Genomic DNA, 24,505 nt, shown 5'->3' with positions numbered 1-24,505 from the left:
GGACCCTTACTTGCTCCCCGCCACTCCAGTTCTCCGTGCTGCCTCCATATTCCAGTTCCTGGATTGTTTTCTTCTTCTGGCAGTCCATGGCATGCCCTCAAGTTCCGCTGCAGCCAATGACTGGCTTTAGCGGTGATGCGCTGACCCTGTTACAACCGAAGCCAGTCACTGGCTGCAGTAGAGCATGTGACCATGTCCATAAAGCAGGAAGAATAAAAGCCAGGGGCCAGAACGTGGACGCAGCAGAGGCAGCGGGGAGTACCAGAGTGGTGGGTGGCAGGTAAGTATGAATCTTCTGCTTGGAGAGAAAAAATAAATAAATCACCTATATCAAATACCAAAACACTCTGCAATGCACGTAGAAATATATCCAAATTATCTTTATTGATTCATAAAATACAGCGTAAAAACAATTATATGCATTTGCACATCACGACCACAAGGGGGCCTCACTGGGTCAACTATAGTATCACATACAATGTTTAATAAAGGGAAAAGTATGCAGCAAAAGTGCCAAAGACCATGTGGTATTCCCTGAAAAAGGTTTTTTTAAGAGACAAAGGAGTATAAATAAAGCAAGTATAATCTGGGTCTGTATATTTATACTCCTTTGTCTTTTAAAAAAGTTTTTCAGGACTTCCCCTAATTTATGCTCCGAGATGCCTGGGTTACATTCTGTCCGCAACATCTGCCCCCTCCATGTATCTAAGAATTCCTAAGCCTTGCATTCACAAGGATACCATGCTTTTGTTACCTGATGTATGTGAATGAATTTTTTTTATTTTATTATTTTCTCCTGTTCACTTTCCCCTGTTTGTTTGATACTACATGCATAAAACTATACACCTATCATTAACCACCTCCTGCGTGAGGTGCTCTTTTATGATATTGTTTCTGGTTTTGTAACCTTATCCTATGTCATTCTTTAATAAAACCAACTTTTGAAACTAAAACGTTTTTCAGGGAATACCATATGGTCTTTGTCACTTTTGATGCATACTTTTCCCTTTATTAGACATTGTATGTGATACTATAGTTGACCTAGTACGGCCCCCTTGTGGTCATGGTGTGCAAATGCATATAATTATTTTTACGCTGTATTTTATAAATCAATAAAGATCATTTTGAAATATTTCTAACATGCGTTGCAGTGTATTTTGGTATTTGATATAGGTGATTTTTGTGTCGTTTTATGTCAGCACCTGCATAATAATGTTTTGAGTAAATGATCCACACTTATAGGTATGTTCCGTTGGAGAGGCAGACTGCAGTCACTTGGTAAAAGATAAGTATTCCCGAAGAACCCCATTAAGTAAAAATAACTGCCTGATGATTTATTGTTCATAAAAACATTATATTTATGCACGAAGGAGCAAATCATTTCTCAACAGAAAAGCCAGGATAGGTGACAGAGGAGCTGATCTGAGGAGGAAAAGAAAAAGCCTTGAACATGTTTAATATATCTCGCCCTGAGGTTGTGCATGATGAACTCAGACTAGAGAGACTACATCCTATAAGGAGTTAAAAAGGAAACTTTAAAGGGAGACTGTCAGCAGTTCTGACCGTGCTAAACTGCTGACAGCACTAGGTAGGAGCTGAGGAGAACAGGACAAATAGGTGTAGTAAGAATATGACGTTTTATTCAGCTAGATTACACTCAGCTTCAGTGTGAACTCCTCTCTGCATTGACCTACTTCATAGATCCTCTGCTCTGAGTGACAGTGGAGTGGTCTCCTGGCTGGATGCTACAGCAGTCACTCAGAGTAGAAGGGAGGAGCCGAGAAGCAGTACAATGCAAATAGCTCCGCCTCCTGGGCAGGAACAGAATATGGCAGAATAAAACTTCATATTCACACTACTCCTGATGATAAACAATACACATTAGGTAGGTTTGTCCTGCTCTCCCTGGCATCTACCTACTGCTTCCAGCAGTTTAGCATGGTCAGAACTGCTGATAGACTCCCTTTAAGATATATGTTAAAAAAAAAAAAAAACATTGACCCAATAAGAAGGTTATAATCAATGAAAAAAAAAGTCAACTGAATGCAATAAAGAAATCAGATATAAAATCCAGCGGTATACATTATACAAAGATCTTGTTATCTCCCTGACTACAAAATACATGAATACACATAGAAACCTGTACACTAAAAGTTATTATAACAGAACATTATATAGGGAGAGGGGCGTCAGCTACAGTGACATCTATCACCTGGACACACTGAGCGGTGAAGACACACCCAAGATCAGTGTCTAAACAGAACAGACGCTATCCACTCATCAGCAGCCTATCCCATTACATGGATTATCCAACTGCAGAAGAGCAGCAAAACACGTAGAGCTAGACAATGTGCATGGCATCTTCAGTCACCGACATTCTCAATTGTCCGTTAGGGATCGTACCAGCGCTTCACGCATCATGGCGTCCTCATCAGCGCTGTAATCCTAATATGAGAGAAATAAATTATAAAATTCTTGTAATTCCTGTGAGCGTCACTAGAGGGAGGCAGAGCAGCAAAAATAACAGTAGATGGGATTCGCAAAAACTTCATGAAGCTCCCCAACTCAGAAATCATTAGGGAAGGAATATTGCTTTAAAAAAAAAAAAAAAACAATAATCCAAACTGCCTCCTTTACCTGCAGGAGCTATCCGCATGTACAAGGATGACGTGGATTCCCAAAGCCCCATGGTCTCCCTGCAGACATATCAGAAAAGTACATCAATGTGTACTGCGGATTCTATTCACGTTAACAGAAGCCTGTATTCCGCTGATGGATCTGCAGTAGACTGCAGCAATGTGTTTTATCATGAAATCAAAATAACACTTTGCTAAGGAACTGCTATTTATCGTCTAAAGACCCATTAACGGGGTTATCCAATTTCTCAAAGCCCACCCACATGTGCCGGGACCCTCACAGGTAATATACTTACCCTGCTCCCGGCGCTGCTCCTGGTCTCCGCACTGCCGCTGCTTCTCTCTGCACGCGGATAAAAACATCCGGTGTCGGGGAGGGGGAGGGGGGTTGGGAGGACCAGCCAATGGCAGGCGGGGATTGGGACGAGCCTCCCTAGCATCGCAGGGGACGCTAGGGAGGCTCTTCCCCATCCGCGTGCAGGAAGAAGCAGCAGCGGCGGTGCGAGGACCAGGAACAGCGCCGGGAGCGGTGTAAGTATATTACCGGTGAGGGGCCCGATACATGTGTGTGTGGGGGAGGGTGGGGGTTGACAAATTGGATAACCCCTTTATCTAGTATGTATCGGATTTACAATTTCAGCAACTACCAAATATGAATTTATGATAAACTGCTAATATTACAAGCAGAAGAGCCTCCAAACAGAAGCTTTAAAGGGGTTGTCCGGGTTCAGAGCTGAACCCAGACAAACCTCCATTTTCACCCAGGCAGCCCCCTGACTTAAGCATCGGAGCAGTTCATGCTCCGATGCTCTCCTTTGCCCTGCGCTAAATCGTGCAGGGCAAAGGCTCTTTTGTTTACAATAACATAATGCCGGGCTAGTTTCTGCCCCAATAACTCCACTGAAACCGCCCTAACCAAAGTCGGCAATGATCTGCTAGCCGCCAAAGCCAAATGTCATTACTCTGTGCTCCTCCTTCTTGACCTGTCCTTTGTCTTTGACACAATCAACCACTCTCTCCTGTTGCAAACCCTCTCATCCCTCGGCATTACACACCTAGCCCTCTTCTTTGAACCTCAACAACAGAACCTTCAGCGTTTCCCATTCATACACCACCTCCTCACCATGCGCCCTCGCTGTTGGCGTCCCTGAAGGCTCTGTCCTGGGTCCCTTACTCTTTTACATTTATATATGCGACCTAGGACATAGAGTCCTATGGATTTTAGTACCACCTCTATGCCGATGACACTCAAACCTACCTCTCTGGCCCAGATGTCACTTCTCTACTATCGAGAATCTTCACGTGGCTATATTAGCTATGTCTTCATTCTTCTCCTCCCGCTCATTAAAACTCAACATTGAGAAAATTGAATTCATGATCTTTCCCCCCATGTCACTCCGCCCCCGAATTCATTACAATAACCTGCACCACACTTTCTCCAGTCTCACTGGTCCATTGCCTCAAGATATTTGATTCTGCCTTATGTTTTAAACCACACATCCAAACTCTCACCTCCACCTGTTGCTTTCAACTCAAGAATATATCTCTTGTATCTGCTCCTTCCTCACCGCTCAATCAACTAAAATGCTAGTCCATGCCCTTATAATTTCCCGAACTACTCCTCCTGTGTGGCCAACCATGTACAACTCTTGCATCCCTCCAATCTATCCCCAACTCTGCTTCCAGGTTAATCCACCTCTCCACCCATTTCTCCTCTGCCAGTCCCTTCACTGGGTCCCCATTGCCAAATGAATTCAGTTCAAGATACAACAACTACATATAAGGATGTCCACAATCTGACCACCTTACATCTCTGACCTGCTTTCTCGATTATCCCCACATGTAACCTCTGATCCTCACAAGACCTTCTTCTTTGTTCTCCTCTTGTCTGTTCTTCACACAATCATCTACAAGATTTCTCAGTGCATCCCCCATACTCTGGAACTCTCTAGCCCCAACATTCAAACCTTCAGAAGCAACCTGAAAACCCACCTCTTCGGGAAAGTTTATCACCTGCAATAAGCATGGTGCCACCACACAGCCAAGTGAGCAGCTTTCACACTCAACTACTGTGTCCTTCTCCTTTGAAGATTGTAAACTCTAGCAGGCAGGGCCCTCTCCCTCCCAGTTTGTTACTAAGTTTATGCTCATTGTACTTGTGTTTTATGTTATGTATGTATACCCCCTCTTAGATGTACAGTGCCATGGAATTAATGGCCCTATCAAATAAAATAATAATGTCAATTTCTGAATTACTAAAGGGCAATGTGTCATCCATCAGTAATTCCACTAGGGGGCACCAGAGGCACATTCACATCTTATCAAAAGTAAGCTAAGAGTACTTTCACACTAGCGTTATTCTTTTCCGGTATTGAAATTCGGTAAAGGGTCTCAATACCGGAAAAAAAAAACGCATCGGTTTTGTCCTAATGCATACTGAACGGATTGCTTTCCATTCAGAATGCATCAGGATGTCTTCCGTTCCGTCCCTTGTACGGTATTTGACCGGACAAAATACCGCAGCATGCTGCCGTATTTTTTCCCCGCACTTAATTTCCATAGAGATGTATTAATGCTGGATCCGGTACAAAGTGTTTCGGAAAAATGCCACATCGCCGGATCTGGTTTTCCGGTCTGCGCATGCACCGGGACATAGGAGGAGCTATTTTTGATTTAACGGATCCGGAAAAAAAGGCTTTCCGTTTGTACACGGCTTGCCGGCAGGCAGTTCCATTGCCGGAATCAAAAAAACGCTAGTGTGAAAGTACCCTTACAGACGTGTGTGTGATTTTTTATTTTATTTTTTTTAATCAGTTTTGTGACGATATTCACAAAGATTGTGCACTGCCATTATATAAATCTGTTTCCACTCTATGGCAAGTCAAATCTGTGTCTAATGGCATGTAAATAGTGCAGAACAGAACCATCTCTCGCAGACATGTCTTATAAGTATGTTAATACATAAATGTACTAACCACAAATGTATCATATGAGAACCTGTGTCGGCGGTGGATGTGCTCCATGAAATTGGAGCTCCTGTAGCTGGTGTCTCCCCAGGGCATGGAGGCACAAATAGGGCAAACCTAAGGAAGAGGATACAGGTGAGGTGGCAGAAGATGGGCAGAGAATATAGCCTGAGTGAGAGGACTGTAAGGCCTTACCACTGGTGTTGGGTCAGAGAAGTGAAATTTATTGCAATGCTCCACCAAACCCTCCTGGTCCAGGTTCTGCTGCCGACAGTATGGACAGATAAAGGTGAAGCGGTTAGGGACATCACTGCAACAGAAACAGACGAGAGGCACTTGTACTTCAGGAAGACTCTATATTTACTGTGATAGAGATAGATAGATATATATATATATATATATCTATCTATCTATATCTAGGGCACAATACACTAGTCTGGTATATAGGTATTATACAGACATAAGGTTAGCTATGTTTGCATACAATACATAGGCATGATGGCACCATGCACTCATCTGCTACATAGAATGTATTAGTCCTTGTCTTAGGCCCCATTCACACGACCGTAAGGGCTCCAGCTGCGGGCACTCCGTGGTGCGGATGCGGACCCATCGACCTGAATGGGTTTGCGATCCGCAAGATATGGCCAAAGAAAGGACATGACCTATCTTTTGCGGAGCGGAGGCATGGATCAGAAGCCCACAGAAGCACTACAACGCACTCCTGTGAGCTTTTGGGTCCGTGCAAAAGATAGGACATGTCCTATCTTTTGCCATATTTTGCGGATCCATTCAAGTCAATGGGTCTGCATCCGCACCAGTCAGTGCCCGTATATTTGCGGTCCGCAGCACAGATCCCTTACGTTCGTCTGAATGAGCCCTTCGTTTTGCAGCAGTGACTTACCAGACACTCACCTGACAACCTGCGTCTGTTCCTTCTTCACCGACTTAATCCCCTCCATAACGTAGCTCTCATACTTGGAACAAGTGGCGGAGTGGCTGCGCATGTTTGACAGGGCCATCTATGAAGAAAAGGGTCACGTGACCTGTCTGGAAATATGTCTCAGTAGATAACGTACAAGAAAGCTGTGCGGCTGGAAATCCCCATGATTGAATTCAAGAAAAACAACTGACTCCAAACAGGGGAAAGTCCAGGACTTTCTCACTATTAATGATCGGAATCAGCTCAGCCTCAAGGGGAACTCGGGCCTGACCCATTATTACACAGCCGCACTCTGTCTGTACCTCTTGCTCAACACCCAATGATTTTTACAATCATCACCTCATACATTTATTCCTTCACTTACAGCCCATATTATACTCCAGTCACATCCAGAGTTGCTACTCCACTGGTACCCTGGTAATAATGCTACTGTCAGAAGGGAAGGGTGGTAATGGGTAACAATTCTGCTATCAGAGTGGGAGGGGCTGTTGGAGGGAACAGAGCCGCTGTCAGTGGGAGGAGGGTAGATACGGGTAACACTGTTGCCCTCAATGGGCGAGAAATGGCTACGAGTAATAATGCTGCTGTCATTGTTGCTGCACTGTATTATTTACTTTGACGCTGCCGGGAGGTAGTTTGCGCTGATCTGTATTATTTACTTGGCGCTGCTGGGAGGTAGTTTGCGCTGATCTGTATTATTTACTTGGCGCTGCTGGAAGGTAGTCTGCGCGGCACTGTATTATCTATTTGGCGCTGCATCATATTATCTGTTTTGCACACTGCAGCAAATACTTTGAACATACAAGGGACCTGAAGGGTAGTCCTGAAGCCTGAAAGCAAACAAGAAAACAGAATTGCGATTGCTGTTCTTGATGAGACTGGAGTATATGTAGCAAAATAAATAAAATCAATGCTTTAAGGCCCCCGTACACTCGACCATATCAGTTTTGCTGTCCGCAAAATTGCAGATCAACAAAATAAAGATTCAGTCCGTGTTGAACCTGCATTTTTTGCGGATCCATAGACTTCAATGGGTTGCATTTCGCGCTCAAGTATAGGACATGTTCTATCCTTTTGCAGAACAGACAGGGAACCCACACGTAGCCCCCGTGTGCTTTTTTTCATCCGTATATCTATTCTGCAAAAAGATAGAACATGTCTGCAAAATGTGCATGGGGCCTAAACGGGTTGTCCAGGGTTTTTTAAGTGATGAAGATAGCCTATCACCACTCAATTGGCTGGGTCCAAAACCCTGCACATTCGCTGATCAGCTGGTTAATTGTTGCTCTGTCAATGGGAGTCAGCACCAGAGCTGCACAGCACCAGCTACACTGTAAGCGGCACTAACTCGCTACTACAGTGATGCTCCCATTAAAGCATTGACTTCCGCTGACAGAGCTACACCAACCAGCTGATCAGCGGGACAACCCCTTTAGGCCTCACACGACAATCTATTTTGCAGTCCGCAAGTAGCGGAGTGAGACTGCATGCATGCCTAAAATATCGTACCCTGGCCAAAAAAATGGACAACAAGACGGCTTCCAGTATTCTGTATGCTTTTTGTGCAAAGGTAGATCTCCCCTTTGATTACACTTACAATATTATACGAGTCACCTTCTAACTAAGTTACATTTATGCAATGTATCTCCACTATTTTACTTGTAGTAGTACCTTACCTACAACCAAAATTTGCCTTCTGACCGCCCACTCCTTCGAATGGCCTTTTTCCATACACCCCCCCCACTATCCCTGGAATTCTCCCCACCTGTTCATAACCAGTTCGAGTTATTGTATGGCAATTTTGGAATACTATATAGGTATGTACAGACTTTTGAAACTGTATTTTGTAACTGCATTCTGATACCTCTCTGTACTAGTACCTAATGGTAACGTTATGCTCTTATTTGTTACAATGCATAATATACCAACTTTTGTGACTTAGCTTATTGTCCATGACAAAAAACAAAAATAATTTTACAACAAAAAATGGACAATAACAGGACATGTTCTACCTTTTTTGCGGAGCCACGGAAAAGATATATGGATACGGACAGCACACGGGGTGCGTTCATTTTTAATCCCCATTGAAATGAATGGGTCTGCATCTGATCCACAATAAAAGGCGGATCGGATCAGGATCCAAAATATGGCCATGTAAATGGGCCCTTAAAGTGACTACATGGAATGAACCACTTTAACACCCAAATGAGTCCAGTCCAGTTACTGGAGGCAGTAAGGATGTAGCTATCTCCCGGGACTGATTCACTCACCTGTATATGACAACCTTTACATGAGGCCTGGATGTCCCGCATCTGCCTCTCCAGGTCCGAGGCTTTCCAGCTGGGGCTCAGGGCAGAACGACAAACGGCACAGATAGGACTTTTCTGCTTCATACACTGTTGGAGGCAGGAGGAGCAGAATCTGCAGAGCAAAACAAGAAGAGCTGAGGAACAGAAGAAGACCAGCAGTCTGCAGCTCTCCTGCTGTTGCACAGATACTACTCCCAGCTCACGGGCGGCAGCCGACCACTGACTCTCAGAAGACAGTTACAAGATCAGTGCCAGAAACTCGTACAGGATGTATCCAAAAGACAAACTAACATGGCTGATGAGCCGATAAGCCTTTCAGGGTTCATGGAAAGCTGGGATCTCCTGCTGCTCTCCAAGCAGCGCAGATTCTGACTCAGCAAGCGCCAACACCGGGAGACACAGCGCAGGCACAAACAACTGGGCAATCCAGGGGAAAAGCAGAGGGACAGAATCCTAAGAGCTGTAAATGAACTGGTGCTCCGAGGGCTCTGGCCAGCCACTCAGTGCTCCAGGAAGGTCATTTGCATATCAATAAAAATGCAGTTCTCTCATCAACCGGCCAACGGACAGTCATAATCCAGGTATTGTTTTTATCAGCATAATCAACCCTACCAGACTGCATGCCAGGGTTAATCATGCTGAAAACACAAAACAAAAACGAATGGAATTACTATAAAAAATATATAGCTTTATTAAATACAATGACAACTTGTATCACATGATCGGAATAGGAGAGAAAGGATGGAAAAATGACACACCTAATACAAAAGAAACTAAAAGCAGGGATATGCGGACCTTGACTAACCACAAATGTAAAGAATCCAAACCTACCAATAAGATCTAATTATAATTACCAATATGACATGATATAGGAACAGTAATGATTCTCATAAAAGAGGGGCATGAAAGATGTAAGCACGGATATTGTGCCAAAATGAACAAGTGAGGACATAAAACAGTCTCTTAGAATTACCCCAAATACATGTAAAATGTACAAATACTCAGTCTTCTCTACATGACCCACAATGTGGCACCACACTTGTACAACTAAATGATTAATCGTAATAACATACCAAATACCCTGCTAGAAGAACACCGACACGTGGTTCACCTTCCAGGCTTCGTCCTGCTTTCGTTTCTTTTGTATTAGGTGTGTCATTTTTCCATCCTTTCTCTCCTATTCCGATCATGTGATACAAGTTATCAAAAACTGAGATTTCTACACTATAGACGGATCTGAACATGCTTAGAAAAAAAGTGGTAGACTTGGAGGACAGGTCAAGGAGATGCAATGTGAGAATACTGGGGCTACCCGAGGGTGCTGAGGATAAAAATCTCACTCAATTTTTACAGACGTTGATGTTGAAGTTTGGAAAATCGGAATTAGGCTGGGTTCACACGGGGGTGACGGATTTGTTCAGGATGCGTCTGGGTGTATTGCGGCAAACCCACGCGATTAGGTACCCAATTGCAGTCAGTTTTGACTGCGATTGCGTTCCATTGTTCAGTTTTTATCGCGCAGGTGCAATGTATTTTGCACGCGCGTGATAAAAAAATGAATGGGGTACCCAGACCCGATCATTATTATTTTCCCTTATAATATGGTTATAAGGGAAAATAATAGCATTCTGACTACAGAATGCATAGTACAATAGGGCTGGAGGGGTTAAAAATAAAATAAAAAAAATTATAATATATATATATATATATATATATATATATATATTTAACTCGCCTTAATTCTGTATTCAGAATGCTATTATTTTCCCTTATAATCATGTTATAAGGGAAAATAATAATGATCGGGTCCCCATCCCGATTGTCTCCTAGCAACCGTGCGTAAAAATCGCACCGCATCCGCACTTGCTTGCGGATGCTTGCGATTTTCACGCAGCCCCATTCACTTCTATGGGGCTTGCGTTGCATGTAAAACGCACAATATAGAGCTTGCTGCGATTTTCACGCAACGCACAAGTGATGAGTGAAAATCAATGCTCATGTGCACAGCCCCATAGAAATGAATGGGTCCGGATTCAGTGCAGGTGCAATGCGTTCACCTCACGCATTGCACCCGCACGGAAATCTCGCCCTGTGAACTCAGCCTTAGACTTACCGGTAATTCAGTTTTCATGAATCCACCATGACGGCACACATGAGAGATTGACCCCTGACCTCTGTGGATGACACTGAGGGGGGGGATCTGTGGATGACACTGAGGGGGGGGATCTGTGGATGACACTGAGGGGGGGGATCTGTGGATGACACTGAGGGGGGGGATCTGTGGATGACACTGAGGGGGGGGATCTGTGGATGACACTGAGGGGGGGGATCTGTGGATGACACTGAGGGGGGGGATCTGTGGATGACACTGAGGGGGGGGATCTGTGGATGACACTGAGGGGGGGATCTGTGGATGACACTGAGGGGGGGATCTGTGGATGACACTGAGGGGGGGATCTGTGGATGACACTGAGGGGGGGGATCTGTGGATGACACTGAGGGGGGATCTAGGAAGGGGAGTGGGGATGTTGGGGTGGGAGCACTTGCTTGCGGATGCTTGCGATTTTCACGCAGCCCCATTCACTTCTATGGGGCTTGCGTTGCATGTAAAACGCACAATATAGAGCTTGCTGCGATTTTCACGCAACGCACAAGTGATGAGTGAAAATCAATGCTCATGTGCACAGCCCCATAGAAATGAATGGGTCCGGATTCAGTGCGGGTGCAATGCGTTCACCTCACGCATTGCACCCGCACGGAAATCTCGCCCTGTGAACTCAGCCTTAGACTTACCGGTAATTCAGTTTTCATGAATCCACCATGACGGCACACATGAGAGATTGACCCCTGACCTCTGTGGATGACACTGAGGGGGGGGATCTGTGGATGACACTGAGGGGGGGGATCTGTGGATGACACTGAGGGGGGGGATCTGTGGATGACACTGAGGGGGGATCTAGGAAGGGGAGTGGGGATGTTGGGGTGGGAGCTCTGGAAGGGGTGGGAGATCCGATAGGTATGTGGGGGTGGGAGATCCGGGAGGGGGGGGGGGGGCCATAATTTTTTTTGCTATGGGGCCCAGTCATTTCTAGCTACGCCCCTGATTGGTAAGATTGGGAGGCACTGGAGCGATAGAGCGCCCTGCTGTAGGAGAAGCCGGCGGGAGATGAAAGGAGGAGGGGCCAGCTCCTGGTGGTGTCGGGCACACGGCGCAAGCATGGCGGTGGAGGATCTGACTGAAGCCTAAAGACCAGACATCAAGGTAGACCTGCAGAAGAAGGTGACAGCGGAGTATGTGATGTATACATGTGTGTAATGTATGTAGTGCAGTGTGTGATCATCACATACTGCACTACATACATTACACACATGTATACATCACATGCCCCCTCACAGTAATAATGCCAAGATATGTGCCCTCTTCACAGTAGTAATGCTTACCGTGAGGGGGCACGATTGGTTATGCCCTATGTGCCCTCCTCACAGTAGTTATGCCCTGATATGTGCCCTCCTCACAGTAGTTATGCCCTGATATGTGCCCTCCTCACAGTAATAATGCCAAGATATGTGCCCTCTTCACAGATGTAATGCTCGCACATGCCCCCTCACAGTAGTTATGCCCAGATATGTGCCCCCTCACAGTAATAATGCCCAGATATGTGCCCCTCACAGTAATAATGCCCAGATATGTGCCCCCTCACAGTAATAATGCCCAGATATGTGCCCCCTCACAGTAATAATGCCCAGATATGTGCCCTCCTAACAGTAGTAATGCTCACACGTGCCCCCTCACAGCGTTTGCATTTCTTTCTGGCAAAGCTACCTGGTTCCAGCCCGCGAAATTTATACCAAGTCTAGTGCGGCCCTCAGATGAAAAATGGTTGGGCACCACTGTACTAGACCATGTGGCTTCTCTGCATATTTTTTCTAGAGAAGCCCCTGCTCTTTCTGCATATGATGAGGAAATTGCCCTTCAACTTCTACGGGGCAACTAATACCCTGAATATTGTAACAATCGGAAATCATCAGTCTGATCCATCTAGCGATGGTTGCTTTTGATACTGCTTTGCCCTTATTCTTTCCTCGGAATTGGATAAGTAAATTTTCCACTTGGCGCAAATCCTTGGTATTTTCTAGGTATTTGAGGACCGTTCTTCTGACATCCAGGCAGTGGAATTGCTTCTCCCCAGGTTTTTTGGGGTTTGTGCAGAAGGAAGGTAATATTATTTCTTGGTTTCTATGAAAATCGGTTACTACCTTGGGTAAAAACCCTGGATCTAGTTTGAGGGTTATCCTGTCTTCTTGTATAGTGAGGTATGGTTCCCGAATTGAAAGGGCCTGGATTTCGCTTAACCTCTTATCTGATGATATGGCTATCAGGAAAGCTGTTTTCTGTGAAAGTTTTTTTTAAGGAGATGTCTTCTAAAGGTTCAAATGGAGTCCCTGTCAGTCCTTTAAGAACCGTATTTAAGTCCCAGGAAGGCATCCGGGGTCTGATTGAAGGTCTTAGTCTAGATGCGGATCTAATAAACCTCCTGATCCATCTATGACTGGCCAGCTCAATGTCAAAGAAGGGCTGAAACCTGAACCTTCAGGGCAGATGGTCTGACGCCCAGTTCTAGACCCTTTTGAAGAAAGTCTAAGATCTTCTGAATATTGGGCTCCGAGTGGTTAGGTGTGTCCTCTCCACTCCAGATACCGAATTTTTTCCATATTTTGAGGTAAAATGGCACCGGTAACTTTTTTCCTACTTGCCTTGAGAGTAGATATTACCTTCTCAGAAAGGCCTTTGCGTCTTATGTCGTCAGATTCAGGATCCAAGCTGTTAGTTTGAAGAGTTCTGGATGTGGATGTGAGATCGGGCCCTGGACCAAGGTATCTTTCCTGAGTGGAAGAATTAAAGGTTCTTGTGGAGATAGTTTCATTAGTATGGAGAACCAACTTCTCTTGGGCCAGAACGGGGTTATTAGGATTAGTTTTTCCGACTCTTGCAGGGCTTTCTGTAGAACCCTGGGTATTAGCTGGAATGGGGGAAAGGCATAAGCAAGGTTACAATTCCAGTTTTGGGAAAACGCATCTGTAACGGAACGCCTAGCACCCCGACCGGGTACCTCCGTTGATAGATGCTCCTAGTGCTTCCAGAGGGCTCCAAGCACTCCACTTGACACCGTCAGCACTGCAGACCCCACGAACCGCCGAAGCTTGGTGGAGGTCTCGCCGTCTCCTACCCACCCTGGACCTACGACAAGGCTCCAGGCTCCAGTGGGTGAACCTCTCCTAAATGCAGAGAGCAGGAACAAGCTCTTACAAGAGCTTATACTCAGGGGAGTATTGTGATATAGCAATCCCCAAGAGTGTAGTTATCCCATTCCCCAAACATGAGCCAAAACTTCATGAAGGTATAAAAACAGGAACTCTTTTTGTTTGAACACACAAGCATTGATTTATACACATCCTCCAACAAGGTTACCACCAGTATTCAAACCTTCCCAGCAATTGTACACAAAATCCCCTTCCCTCTGTCTGTAACGCAATCAACAAAATACAATGAGCATTGTCTGAGACGCAATTAACTAACACACTGGCATTGTCTGAGAGGCAATCAACAAAATACAATTACCAAACGTAATGGGCTAACTTAATCACTCACAGACAGAAAACACACATTTTTCCCTAAAACACAGAAAACACCCCAAAACCCCACATACCCCCATAATGTATACATCCATGGATAGCTCTGATCTGGGTGAACAACATATCCAAAAATCACCCAGATCCGAGCAGGGGTTCCCGAATTCCATGGAAGTCACATTTGGCTTTCCTGCCCAAAACAGTTCCACAGATTTAACCAGTCTGTCTTCTCCTTCAAAGTTAGTATGGGCCATAATCCTGGGGCAGGAGGCTGGCAAACAGCCCCCTCCAAAACACCGTGGCAAGGTTGGTTTCGCCACAGCATCTATTGCCCAAGGATTGTCCCTTGGGTTCAGGGAGCAAAATAATGGGACTTTTGCATTTAGTTTGGATGCGAATAGGTCTATTGATGGGAGACCCCACTTTTCCACCAACAGGTTGAATATGTTGCTGTTTAAGGACCATTCTCCCTGATCTATGGTGGTCCTGCTCAGAAAATCTGCTATTAAAGGAAACCTGTCACCTGGATTTAGCGTGCGCAGTGTCGGCATCATGTTCCTTTCCGCGCTCCAGCTCTGTGACGTCAGCCAGCAAGGAGGAGATTCGGAGGACGCGGGGCGGTGCTGGGCTCCTTTCCGCTTGACTCATCTCCGGATACAGGACTCATATCAGGTCATTTGCATATTGATCAAAAAGGTTTTTTAACACAATAAAAGCGCAGAGAGCTATGGGGACTGGGTATTGCAGATGTGCTAGCGGCCATCTAGCAGCCCATGTCCCCAGCTCTATACACTAAATCCAGGCGACAGGTTTCCTTTAAGTTCTGTTCTCCTTTTAGGTGAATGGCCGAGATAGATTTTACTTTTCCCTCTGCCCGGGAGAATATTTTTGTGGATAGATTCTGTAGTCTTACTGATCTTGTACCCCCCCCCCCCCCCGATGTTTCAGGTAGGATACTGTTGTCACATTGTCTGAGAAGATCTTTATGTGGTTGTTTACTATTTCTGCCGAGGCTGCCTTCAAGGTCTCCCATACTGCTCTGAGTTCCTGATAGTTCGAGGATCGCATTGCTATCTCCGTAGACCAGATTCCCTGATAGAGGTTTGTGTTGACCTTTGCTCCCCATCCCGTGCCGCTCGCATCGGTCTGGATAATTATTGCTGGTGTTTTCTGCCATTCTACGCCCTTCCTTAGCCTTTTGAATCCAACCACCAGAGTGTGGAGCTTTTTACGTGTCCTGGGATCCGAATCCTTTGGTCTAATGATGACTGGTGCTTGTCCCACTTCAGAAGCCAAGCCTGGAGGGTTCTGTAGTGGGCCTGACACCATGGAACTGCAACAATACAGGCTGTCATCTGCCCTAAGAGACTCATTGTCTCCCTGATGGAATAAAACCTCCCTTTTAAAAAACCTCTGACAGTTTTTTGTATATTTTCTATCCTTCCTTCCAGAAGGAAGGAAGTTTGTTTTGTGGAGTCCAAAAGAACGCCCAAAAATTGTACCCTTGTTTTTGGCGATAGGCACGACTTGTTTAAGTTTATTATCCATCCTACATTTTTTAAAAATTTTTATTTGGTGTTCCGAGTCTGATATGATTAGGAAGTCGTCTAAGTAGGGGACGATTGTAAGACCCTGAGTTCTCAAAAGAACGATAATTTCTACGATTAACTTGGCCAATATTCTGGGGGCAGATGATATCCCGAAGAGAAGGGCGACGAATTGAAAATGGGCTAGGTTCCCCCTGTGATCTTTTATGGTGAACCTCAGGTATTTTTGAGACTCTGTACGAATCGGGACGTGGTAGTACGCGTTTTTTAGGTCGACTGTACACATCAGGGCGCTTCTTTTTAAGAAGATATCCTCTACCCCGTCCCCCTTTTGCATAGCTCCAGCGGCCTGTTTTCCCTTTCCCCTGATTAAACTGGGGCGAAAGGGCAATTTCCATTTTGTCGGCTTATCTTCAGGAAAACCTTTTTTTCTTGTCGGTAGCTTTTTCTAGGATTGTGTCCAGGACGGGGCCAAATACATACTCCCCAGAAAAAGCTATCGAGCATAATTTCATTTTGGATGCTATATCTCCCCCCCAGGATTTCATCCAAAGAGCTCTTCTGGCGGCATTGGATAAAGCCGCGTCTTTAGCTGAAAAACTAATAGTTTCTGCTGAAGCATCAGCTAGGAAGCCTGTGGCTGATTTCAATAATGGAATTGAATCTAATATCTGTTCTCGTGAGGTTTTATTAATTAGATGTCTCTCTAGTTCATTCAACCAGAGATACATCGACCTAGCCAATGAGGTTGCGGTGATATTAGTCTTAAGGCAATACATTGCCGCTTCCCAAGACTTCCTCAGGAGACTATCCGCCTTCCTTTTCATGGTATCTTTTTTCAATTGGGAAGAGTCTTCAAAAAGTTAGCAAGGTTTTTTTATTTACCTTTTCTACCTGGATGTCAATTCTAGGTATTTCGGCAAATACCTTAGATTCAGTAGGGTCAAATAATAACCTGCTCTTGAATTCTTTAGAAATGCCTAATTTTTTCTCAGGGAATGCCCACTCATCCATAATCATTTATTTGATGTTTTCTTTATGGGAAACACTCTAAAGCGTTTAGTTTTTAATCTTCCAAACATCTCCTCCTGAACTGAGTGAGGTTTTTGGACATCCTCTACTCCCATAGTATCTCTAACTGCCTTTAAAAGATCATTAATCTCCGTTGTGGAGAAAAAGAACTTTTTTGATTTATCTGTCATTTCCCCTTCAGATAAGGGATGCTCGTTTTCGTCTCTTTTAGATGAGGAAGCCTCGTCCTCCAACCCGTCAGAGTCTGAGGAGAATATATCTATAAATTTTTGGCGTTTTGGCGGAGGTGCTGCAAGGGCTACTTCGCGAAAGGATGCCAATGAAGATCTAACTTCCTCTTGGATCATGGACTTGAATTCCTGCATGATAGACGGCTGTTCATCTTTCACAATTTTTGTAATACACTCCTTACAGAGCTTTTTAGTATATTTATCAGGAAGTTTAGCACAGCATTGGATGCATCTCATAGTCTTCCTGGGTTTCTTCAAGGTTTGTTTAGAGACCTATGAGAGAGCAGCTATATCAATGCAGGATTCAATGTATAGTACAGCAAAGAAAGTGCAATGTACATTGAAATATTGGGGTACCAGCCCAAGAGGAGGCATTCCATAGTAGTTATTGTAAACCACCTCCTATAATCCCCACTATGGACCCTTTTCCTTGGTGGGTCTGCTGCCACTACACAAAAGTGTACACTCACGGTTTGCAGTGTTGGAGCGTCCTGCTCTTTTGGCTGCTGTAGCTGCTGGTCCGACATGATGTGACTGTGTCGGCAAGGAACGAAGCTTTTTTTAAATCCCCTGCCTGAGATAAAGTCACTTCCGGGTATACTCCTTGACCCGGAAGGGACGTCAGAAGCCCGCACAAGTGCTACGTCTCGGCCAGCTGATCTCACTAGGACATAGGAGGCCCGTGGCAGCCACAGGGCAGGCTCCTGATGAACAGGGGGTATACAATACGTTTCACCTCCCTGACTGGCAGAGAGGACTTTCTCCGTCCTGGCCACTGTAGGGGCAGGAATACACTGGTGTATGGTGGGGGGGGAATTTAACCTCTCTGTTCCTGCCCCTACAGAGGTCAGGGGTCAATCCCTCATGTGTGCAGTCATGGTGGCGAAATGGAAAATAACATTTTTTCCCCCATTGTTTTTAGTAGAAAGGGCACACCGGGTCCCAATTCCTCTGAGACGAACACTTCTGGTTAAGATATTGGTCTCACGGGACAGAGATATGATATTAAGATGGGCGAGAGAGTGTCAACCTATTGTATATAATGGGAATAGACTGGTAAAGACCCCTTAGATCTCGGGTCATATAGACCTATATCATTACAAAATACGGATTTGAAGCTTCTCTCAAGAATTCTGGCTACAAGGCTCTCCAAGGTCATTTCTTCTATTATTCATCCAGACCAGAATGGTTTTATACCAAATAAGGGTACCCATTATAATCTTCATCAGTTGTTCATGAACATTCAGTCCCCCAGAGGGACCTCTCGCTCCACCCTGTCTTTGGATGCCTCTAAGGCCTTTGACAGGGTGGAGTGAGGATTCCTCTGGAAGGTTTTGGAGAGAGATTTATAGATATGATTAAACAATTATTTGACTTGAATATGGGCACTCGTCAAGGCTGCCCACTATCTCCATTGCTATTTGACATTTATATAGAGCCTTTGGCTTTGGCCGTTAGACAGGATGTTAAAATCAAAGGGTTTGGAACATTAGGGATGGAAGACCGCATTTCTCTATATGTGGATGTCTTATTTTTTATAGATCATACAAGTACAACTCTTCCAAGACTCATCCGAATGGTTAATTCCTTCGGCGGGGGTTCAGGTTTAGACATAAACTGGTCAAAAACTACTCTTATGTCACTGGACTTTGTACCCTCCAATGAGGGTTTTCTGACTAAGTTAAATGTCTCCGGCTCTTTTTATTATTTGGGTATAGCTATATCCAAGATTGAGGATTTTCTACAGCTTAATTTGATTCCACTGGTAACTAAGCTGAGGTCAAAAATTGGGATATGGCTTCGACTTCCCTTATCTAGAGCGGATATAGTATCCCTGGTTAAGGTGGTGATTTTACCCCAACTCCTTTATATTCTTAGGAACTCACCCATATGGATAGAGGACAAGTTTTTTTAAAGTTATGGAGATTAATGACTTGTTGTGTGGAAGAAAGCGAGTAAGCTATGGTTGTATCGCGAATGGCAGAAAAGTGCATTGTTTACGACTTTAGTGAGGAGATCTTCGTATAACAATAGATTTACTTTACTAGAATCTGGCCAATTGATTAATCGGGAGAGAGGCCAAAAAGTTATTATCTAAGTCTTGGGGCACCATTAGATCATGGTTGGGGATAAAAGGATCGCTTCAAATCACCCCTCTTTGGTATAATTCTTATTTGCATGTTTTAGGTGGAATAGTTGGCGATCAGTTTTGGCAAAAGAATGGCGTTTTATATGTTATACAGGTGGTGAAGAATAGAGAGATAATGTCGTTCCTGGACTTAGCACTAAGGGTGGATAATTTGTCGTGGTTTAGATATCTTCAGTTGCGATCGGCACGTTCTAGTTTAAAGGATAAAGCACTTTTAGACATAGATACCTCTATCTTTGTAAATGAATTGATAGGGAATTTAGAGCAGAGATTGAAGATTGCACATATTTATAAATTATTTCTTAAAGGTGCTATTTATTAAAATACAATCACCAGGGCAAAGGGCCTGGGGAGTTGACTGTCCAGGTATTCAAGTAGAGGGATGGGGAAATATATTTCTAAATTTAAGTTCATTATCTCACAATTTTAATCACATTTTGGTACAATTTAATATTCTTCATAGATTATACGTCACGCCCTTATGGCTTAATAAATGTGTGCTAAGAGATAGTTCTAGGTGCCCACGGTGTGATCTACCAGGTGCGGATCACCTACACATGCTTTGGTCCTGTCCAGAATTAAAAGAATATTGGAATGGTATTAATAATTTTCTTATCCATAAATTGAAGTTACAAATAGAATGTTGTATATTGAGTGATCTTTCTAAGGTAAGCAGTCATAAATATAAAAAGATTTTTCTAGGTAGAATATTATTTTTGGCCAAACTCCTGATTACTCGGTCCTGGTTCTCACGATATACTCCAGATGTGAATACATGGATAAATTTGGTTAACAAGGTTAAAAACTATGAGAATATTCTATATAAGCAAAGAAATGCTCAAGAGAAGTGGACTTACTGTAGATATGAGTAATTTGACACAAAAAAATCGTTTGTGTCATGTGACCACGGAGCAGGAGTGAAGCACTTGGTATTACTTACCACTCCGCGGTCACCCGCCGGCCCACACTGCACTGTATCATGACACATCGTCAGGTCATAGTGCACGTAAGAGCGCACTATGACCCGATGCTGTGTTACGTCAGGATCCAGTGCAGCGTGCGGAGAAGAGGAAGAAGCTGTGGAGCGACGCACCTACAAGAAAGGTAAGTATTTTATTTCACTGGCGCTGGGGACATGGCACTGAAGGGGGACAGCCGGCAATGGAAGGCATGGAGTGGCTGATCTGATGGCACTGGGGGGCCATGGAGGGGCTATTCTGATGGCACTGGGGGACATGACACTGGTGGAGTGGAGCTGAAGGCACTGGTGGGAGGGGAGCTGATGGCACTGGGGGATAGTGGAGCCGATGGTACTGGGGGGGAACTGATGCACTAGGGCTGATCACACAGGGGGAACGAAGGGTGTTGGGGACTGATGGCAGGTGGTCTGATGAGTTTTTATAAAGGAAAACAGTCTATTAATTCATTTTTTCTTATTAGAATACTCGATTAATCGTAAAAAATAAATCGATAGAATACTCGATTACTGAAATAACCGTTTACTGCAGCCCTAGCTTGGAGTTCTTAAAGGGAACCTGTCACCAGGATTTTGGGTATAGAGCTGAGGACATGGGTTGCTAGATGTCCGCTAGCACATCCACAATACCCAGTCCCCATAGCTCTGTGTGCTTTTATTGTGTAAAAAAAAACGATTTGATAAAAATATGCAAATTAACCTGAGATGAGTCCTGTCCTTGACTCATCTCACGTTAATTTGCATATGTATCAAATCAGTTTTTTTACACAATAAAAGCACACAGAGCTATGGGGACTGGGTATTGTGGATGTGCTAGCGGACATCTAGCAACCCATGTCCTCAGCTCTATACCCAAAATCCCGGTGACAGGTTCCCTTTAAGCCTTGATGATCTATTTGTCTTGACTCTTTGTTGCAGCTTCCCTTTTTGCCTCTTCCTCTCTCCTCTTTTTTGTGTGATAATGAGATCTGAGACGCATAGCAAGGGTTGGGAGGGAACTGGTGGTTTAGGCTACTTTCACACTGGCGTTTTGACTTTCCGTTTCTGAGATCCGTTCAGGGCTCTCACAAACGGTCCAAAACGGATCAGTTTTGCCCTTAATACATTCTGAATGGAAAAGGATCCGCTCAGAATGCATCAGTTTGCCTCCGTTCCACTTTGGAGGTGGACACCAAAACGCTGCTTGCAACGTTTGGGTGTCCGTCTGACAAAACTGAGCCAAGCGGATCCGTCCTGACACACAATGTAAGTCAATGGGGACGGATCCGTTTTCACTGACACAATAGAAAACGGATCCGTCCTCCATTGACTTTCAATGGTGTTCAAGACGGATCCGTCTTGGCTATGTTACAGATAATACAAACGCATCCGTTCTGAACGGATGCAGACAGTTGTATTATCTGAACGGATGCGTCTGTGCAGATCCATGACGGATCTGCACCAAACGTCAGTGTGAAAGTAGCCTTATATGGGGAAGAAAAATATAATAATATTATTATATTTTGATCTCGTACTAAAATTTTTAATTGTACTTGTTTTATTCAAATAAAGAGATATATATATATATATAATAAATACGCCTTCTTAGCCCATCAGGACTTTATGGCTGGTGGGTACTTGGATATACATGTGTGTATACGTGTCTAGAGGGGGGTATATACAAGCTTATAGCAGAACAAATCTTTAGTGACATCTACTCCCCTGGTGACGTCTTACATGGGACTGCACCCAGACATGTCAGCAGCTGCACACCTCACTTTCACTTTCTACTGGACACACAGACGATTCCCAAAAAATGCCAAGTGTCGATCCGTTGACTCCATTCTAGTCTGGTCCCTCAGGTGAGGTGACAGGACACAGCAGCAGCAGCGACACTACAGCTCCCTTGGTACAATGTGACCCAGCGGGGACTTACATGTGGCCGCAGGTAACCCGCACCGGGTCCAGATACACCTCCAGGCAGATGGGGCAGATGAATCGTTCCATGGGGTCCACGTCCCAGGCTGCCCCGGAGCTTCTCGGCCTGCGCTGCTCCCCAGCCATCAGTCCCGGCACTTCCGCATACACCCTCTGACGTCACTCCTCCTCAGACCCCGCCCCCCGGCGCAACACGTGACCGACCGGGTCACATGACGTTATTCATGCTGGAAACTTACAGCTCCAACGTCGTCATGTAGTCCATAGTGATCGTCCTCCTCGTAGCGATATCGTGCTAATAGTAATACATGGTAATATAGGGGTACAGTATTACTAATAGTAACCATGGTAAATTCATAGGGTTACATCTTTATTATTTTTTTAATAATAATCATTTCAGTTGCTAAAAGTAGATAAAATACAAATACTGACACAGTGGCTAACTGAACAGGCCACAGTTCACACTGGGCAGCCACACCGTGGTTCCAGAAGGGATCAGTATAGGAGAGGACTGTCTATGAGAGAAGGGAGGCCGTTGTTCAGCCGTTCCGTGCATTGGGGCCGCAATTTGCGGTACCCAATGCACTGCCGCAGGTGGATGCAGATCCATTCAACTTGAATGGGTCCGTGCTCCGTCCCCACTGCAAAAATTAGCACGGGTTTCCGCGCCTCCGTTCCGTACAGAACTTCCGGATTGCAGACCCATTCAAGTAAGGGGTGTGGGGTGCACACGGTCGGTGCTTGTATATTGCGGACCTGCTGTTTGTGGACGGCCGTGTGCATGAGCCCTGAGATTGAGAACCATCACCATAATGCCATTTGAATGTTTCATTGGAGGGAGTTTGAGTTGCCATCCGAGGTCAAACTGGTAGTCTCCGCTCTTCTAGGTGGCACTAATGTCTATCTCTAGGGGCTCATTAATCTGCACTGGGCAAGTCTGTGCCAGGGTCAGCTTCCCTATAGAATTAACATGGATGCTTGTGTCGTCACCGTACATCTTTACTAGTGTTGATCGAGCACCAAAGTGCTTGGGGGCTCGGGTCGAACACATCAGGATGCTCGGGGGCTCTACCGAGCACCCAAGCACAATGGAAGTCAATGGGAGAACCCGAGCATTAAACCAGGAACCCCCTGCTCTGAAGAGGGGAGGGTGCCTGGTTCATAGGAAAAGGTCAGAAATTGGTTGAAACACCACCAAAATGGTTCAGGAACAGCATAGGGAGGATGTCTGGATGCATCTTGGACTCCCAGGTCACTGCTGGAAACGATGTTGTCCGAGTCGTACGCCACTTTTACAGACTAACACTAATACACATAAAACCGAAGATAAAATAGATTTTAAAGGAAAAATTGTTAGTAAACATTCTTTCTTGTATATTTACTTGTATATAAAGTGCAAGTGCTGCCAAAAATTACAAGGAAGAGGCACTCCGATACAACCTGTATATCACATAAAGGAGGGACTCATTCATATTGTGGTACAATTGTTCATGTAGTGGGACTCCTACACTCATAAAGCCTATGCACTAAGTGAAAGGGCTGCCAAAAATTACAAGGAACCGGCACTACAATATACCCTTTATTACACATAAAGGAGGGCGTCATACACAGCCTTGAAAAATTATGATTGATGGCCTGCTGCTGAGCTGACCATCTAAAACATTAGGGGTGAGGGTCTTCTGCAGAGCTGACTCTCTAAAACATTAGGGATGAGTGCCTGCTGCTGAGCTGACCATTGAAAAAATTATGGGCGCCTGCTGGTGAGTTGACCCTGTAAAACATTATGGTTGAGGGCCTGCTGGTGAGCTGAACCTCAAACACATTATATGTGAGGGCCTGCAGGTGAGCTGACCCTCTAAAACATTATATGCGTAATCGAGACCCACTTTTCCACCCTCTCCCCCTTCCCCCTACTCCGCTTTCCCTTTATTCTCACTTTCTTTCTTTCCTCGTTCCATTCTCTATCTTATCCTTTTATTCTTCAATTTCCATACTAATTGTTTGAAGGAAAACTGGTTCACCGGATTACACTAAGATTTGATAAAACATGTTACTTTATGCTATTCAATTTGGTATGATGTACCTTAATTTCATTGATTTAGTAGTGTCTATATATTGGTTCAGAACGCTTAATTTAAAGGTGTCCCTCTGTTTTATTATATACTTTAA

At 44.6% G+C, this 24,505-nt stretch overlaps 1 protein-coding gene across 1 annotated transcript; it reads right to left on the bottom strand.

The window, feature by feature from the left end:
- Positions 1–549: 549 nt before the first annotated feature.
- On the bottom strand, positions 550–22,488 carry RNF114 (ring finger protein 114). Its single transcript, XM_040435396.1, has 6 exons — positions 22,335–22,488; positions 8,816–8,966; positions 6,518–6,624; positions 5,798–5,912; positions 5,612–5,719; positions 550–2,445 (listed from the first exon to the last, which is right to left on the bottom strand). Exons 1-6 carry the CDS (start codon positions 22,460–22,462, stop codon positions 2,380–2,382), a joined length of 675 nt encoding a protein of 224 aa, XP_040291330.1. The 5' UTR covers positions 22,463–22,488; the 3' UTR covers positions 550–2,379.
- Between the last annotated feature and the right edge of the window lie 2,017 nt (positions 22,489–24,505).

Source organism: Bufo bufo, chromosome 6, assembly GCF_905171765.1.
Source record: "Bufo bufo chromosome 6, aBufBuf1.1, whole genome shotgun sequence".
Lineage (NCBI taxonomy): Eukaryota > Metazoa > Chordata > Amphibia > Anura > Bufonidae > Bufo > Bufo bufo.
The sequence above is the reverse complement of the archived record's forward strand: the minus strand, read 5'-3'. Positions and strand labels throughout refer to the sequence as shown.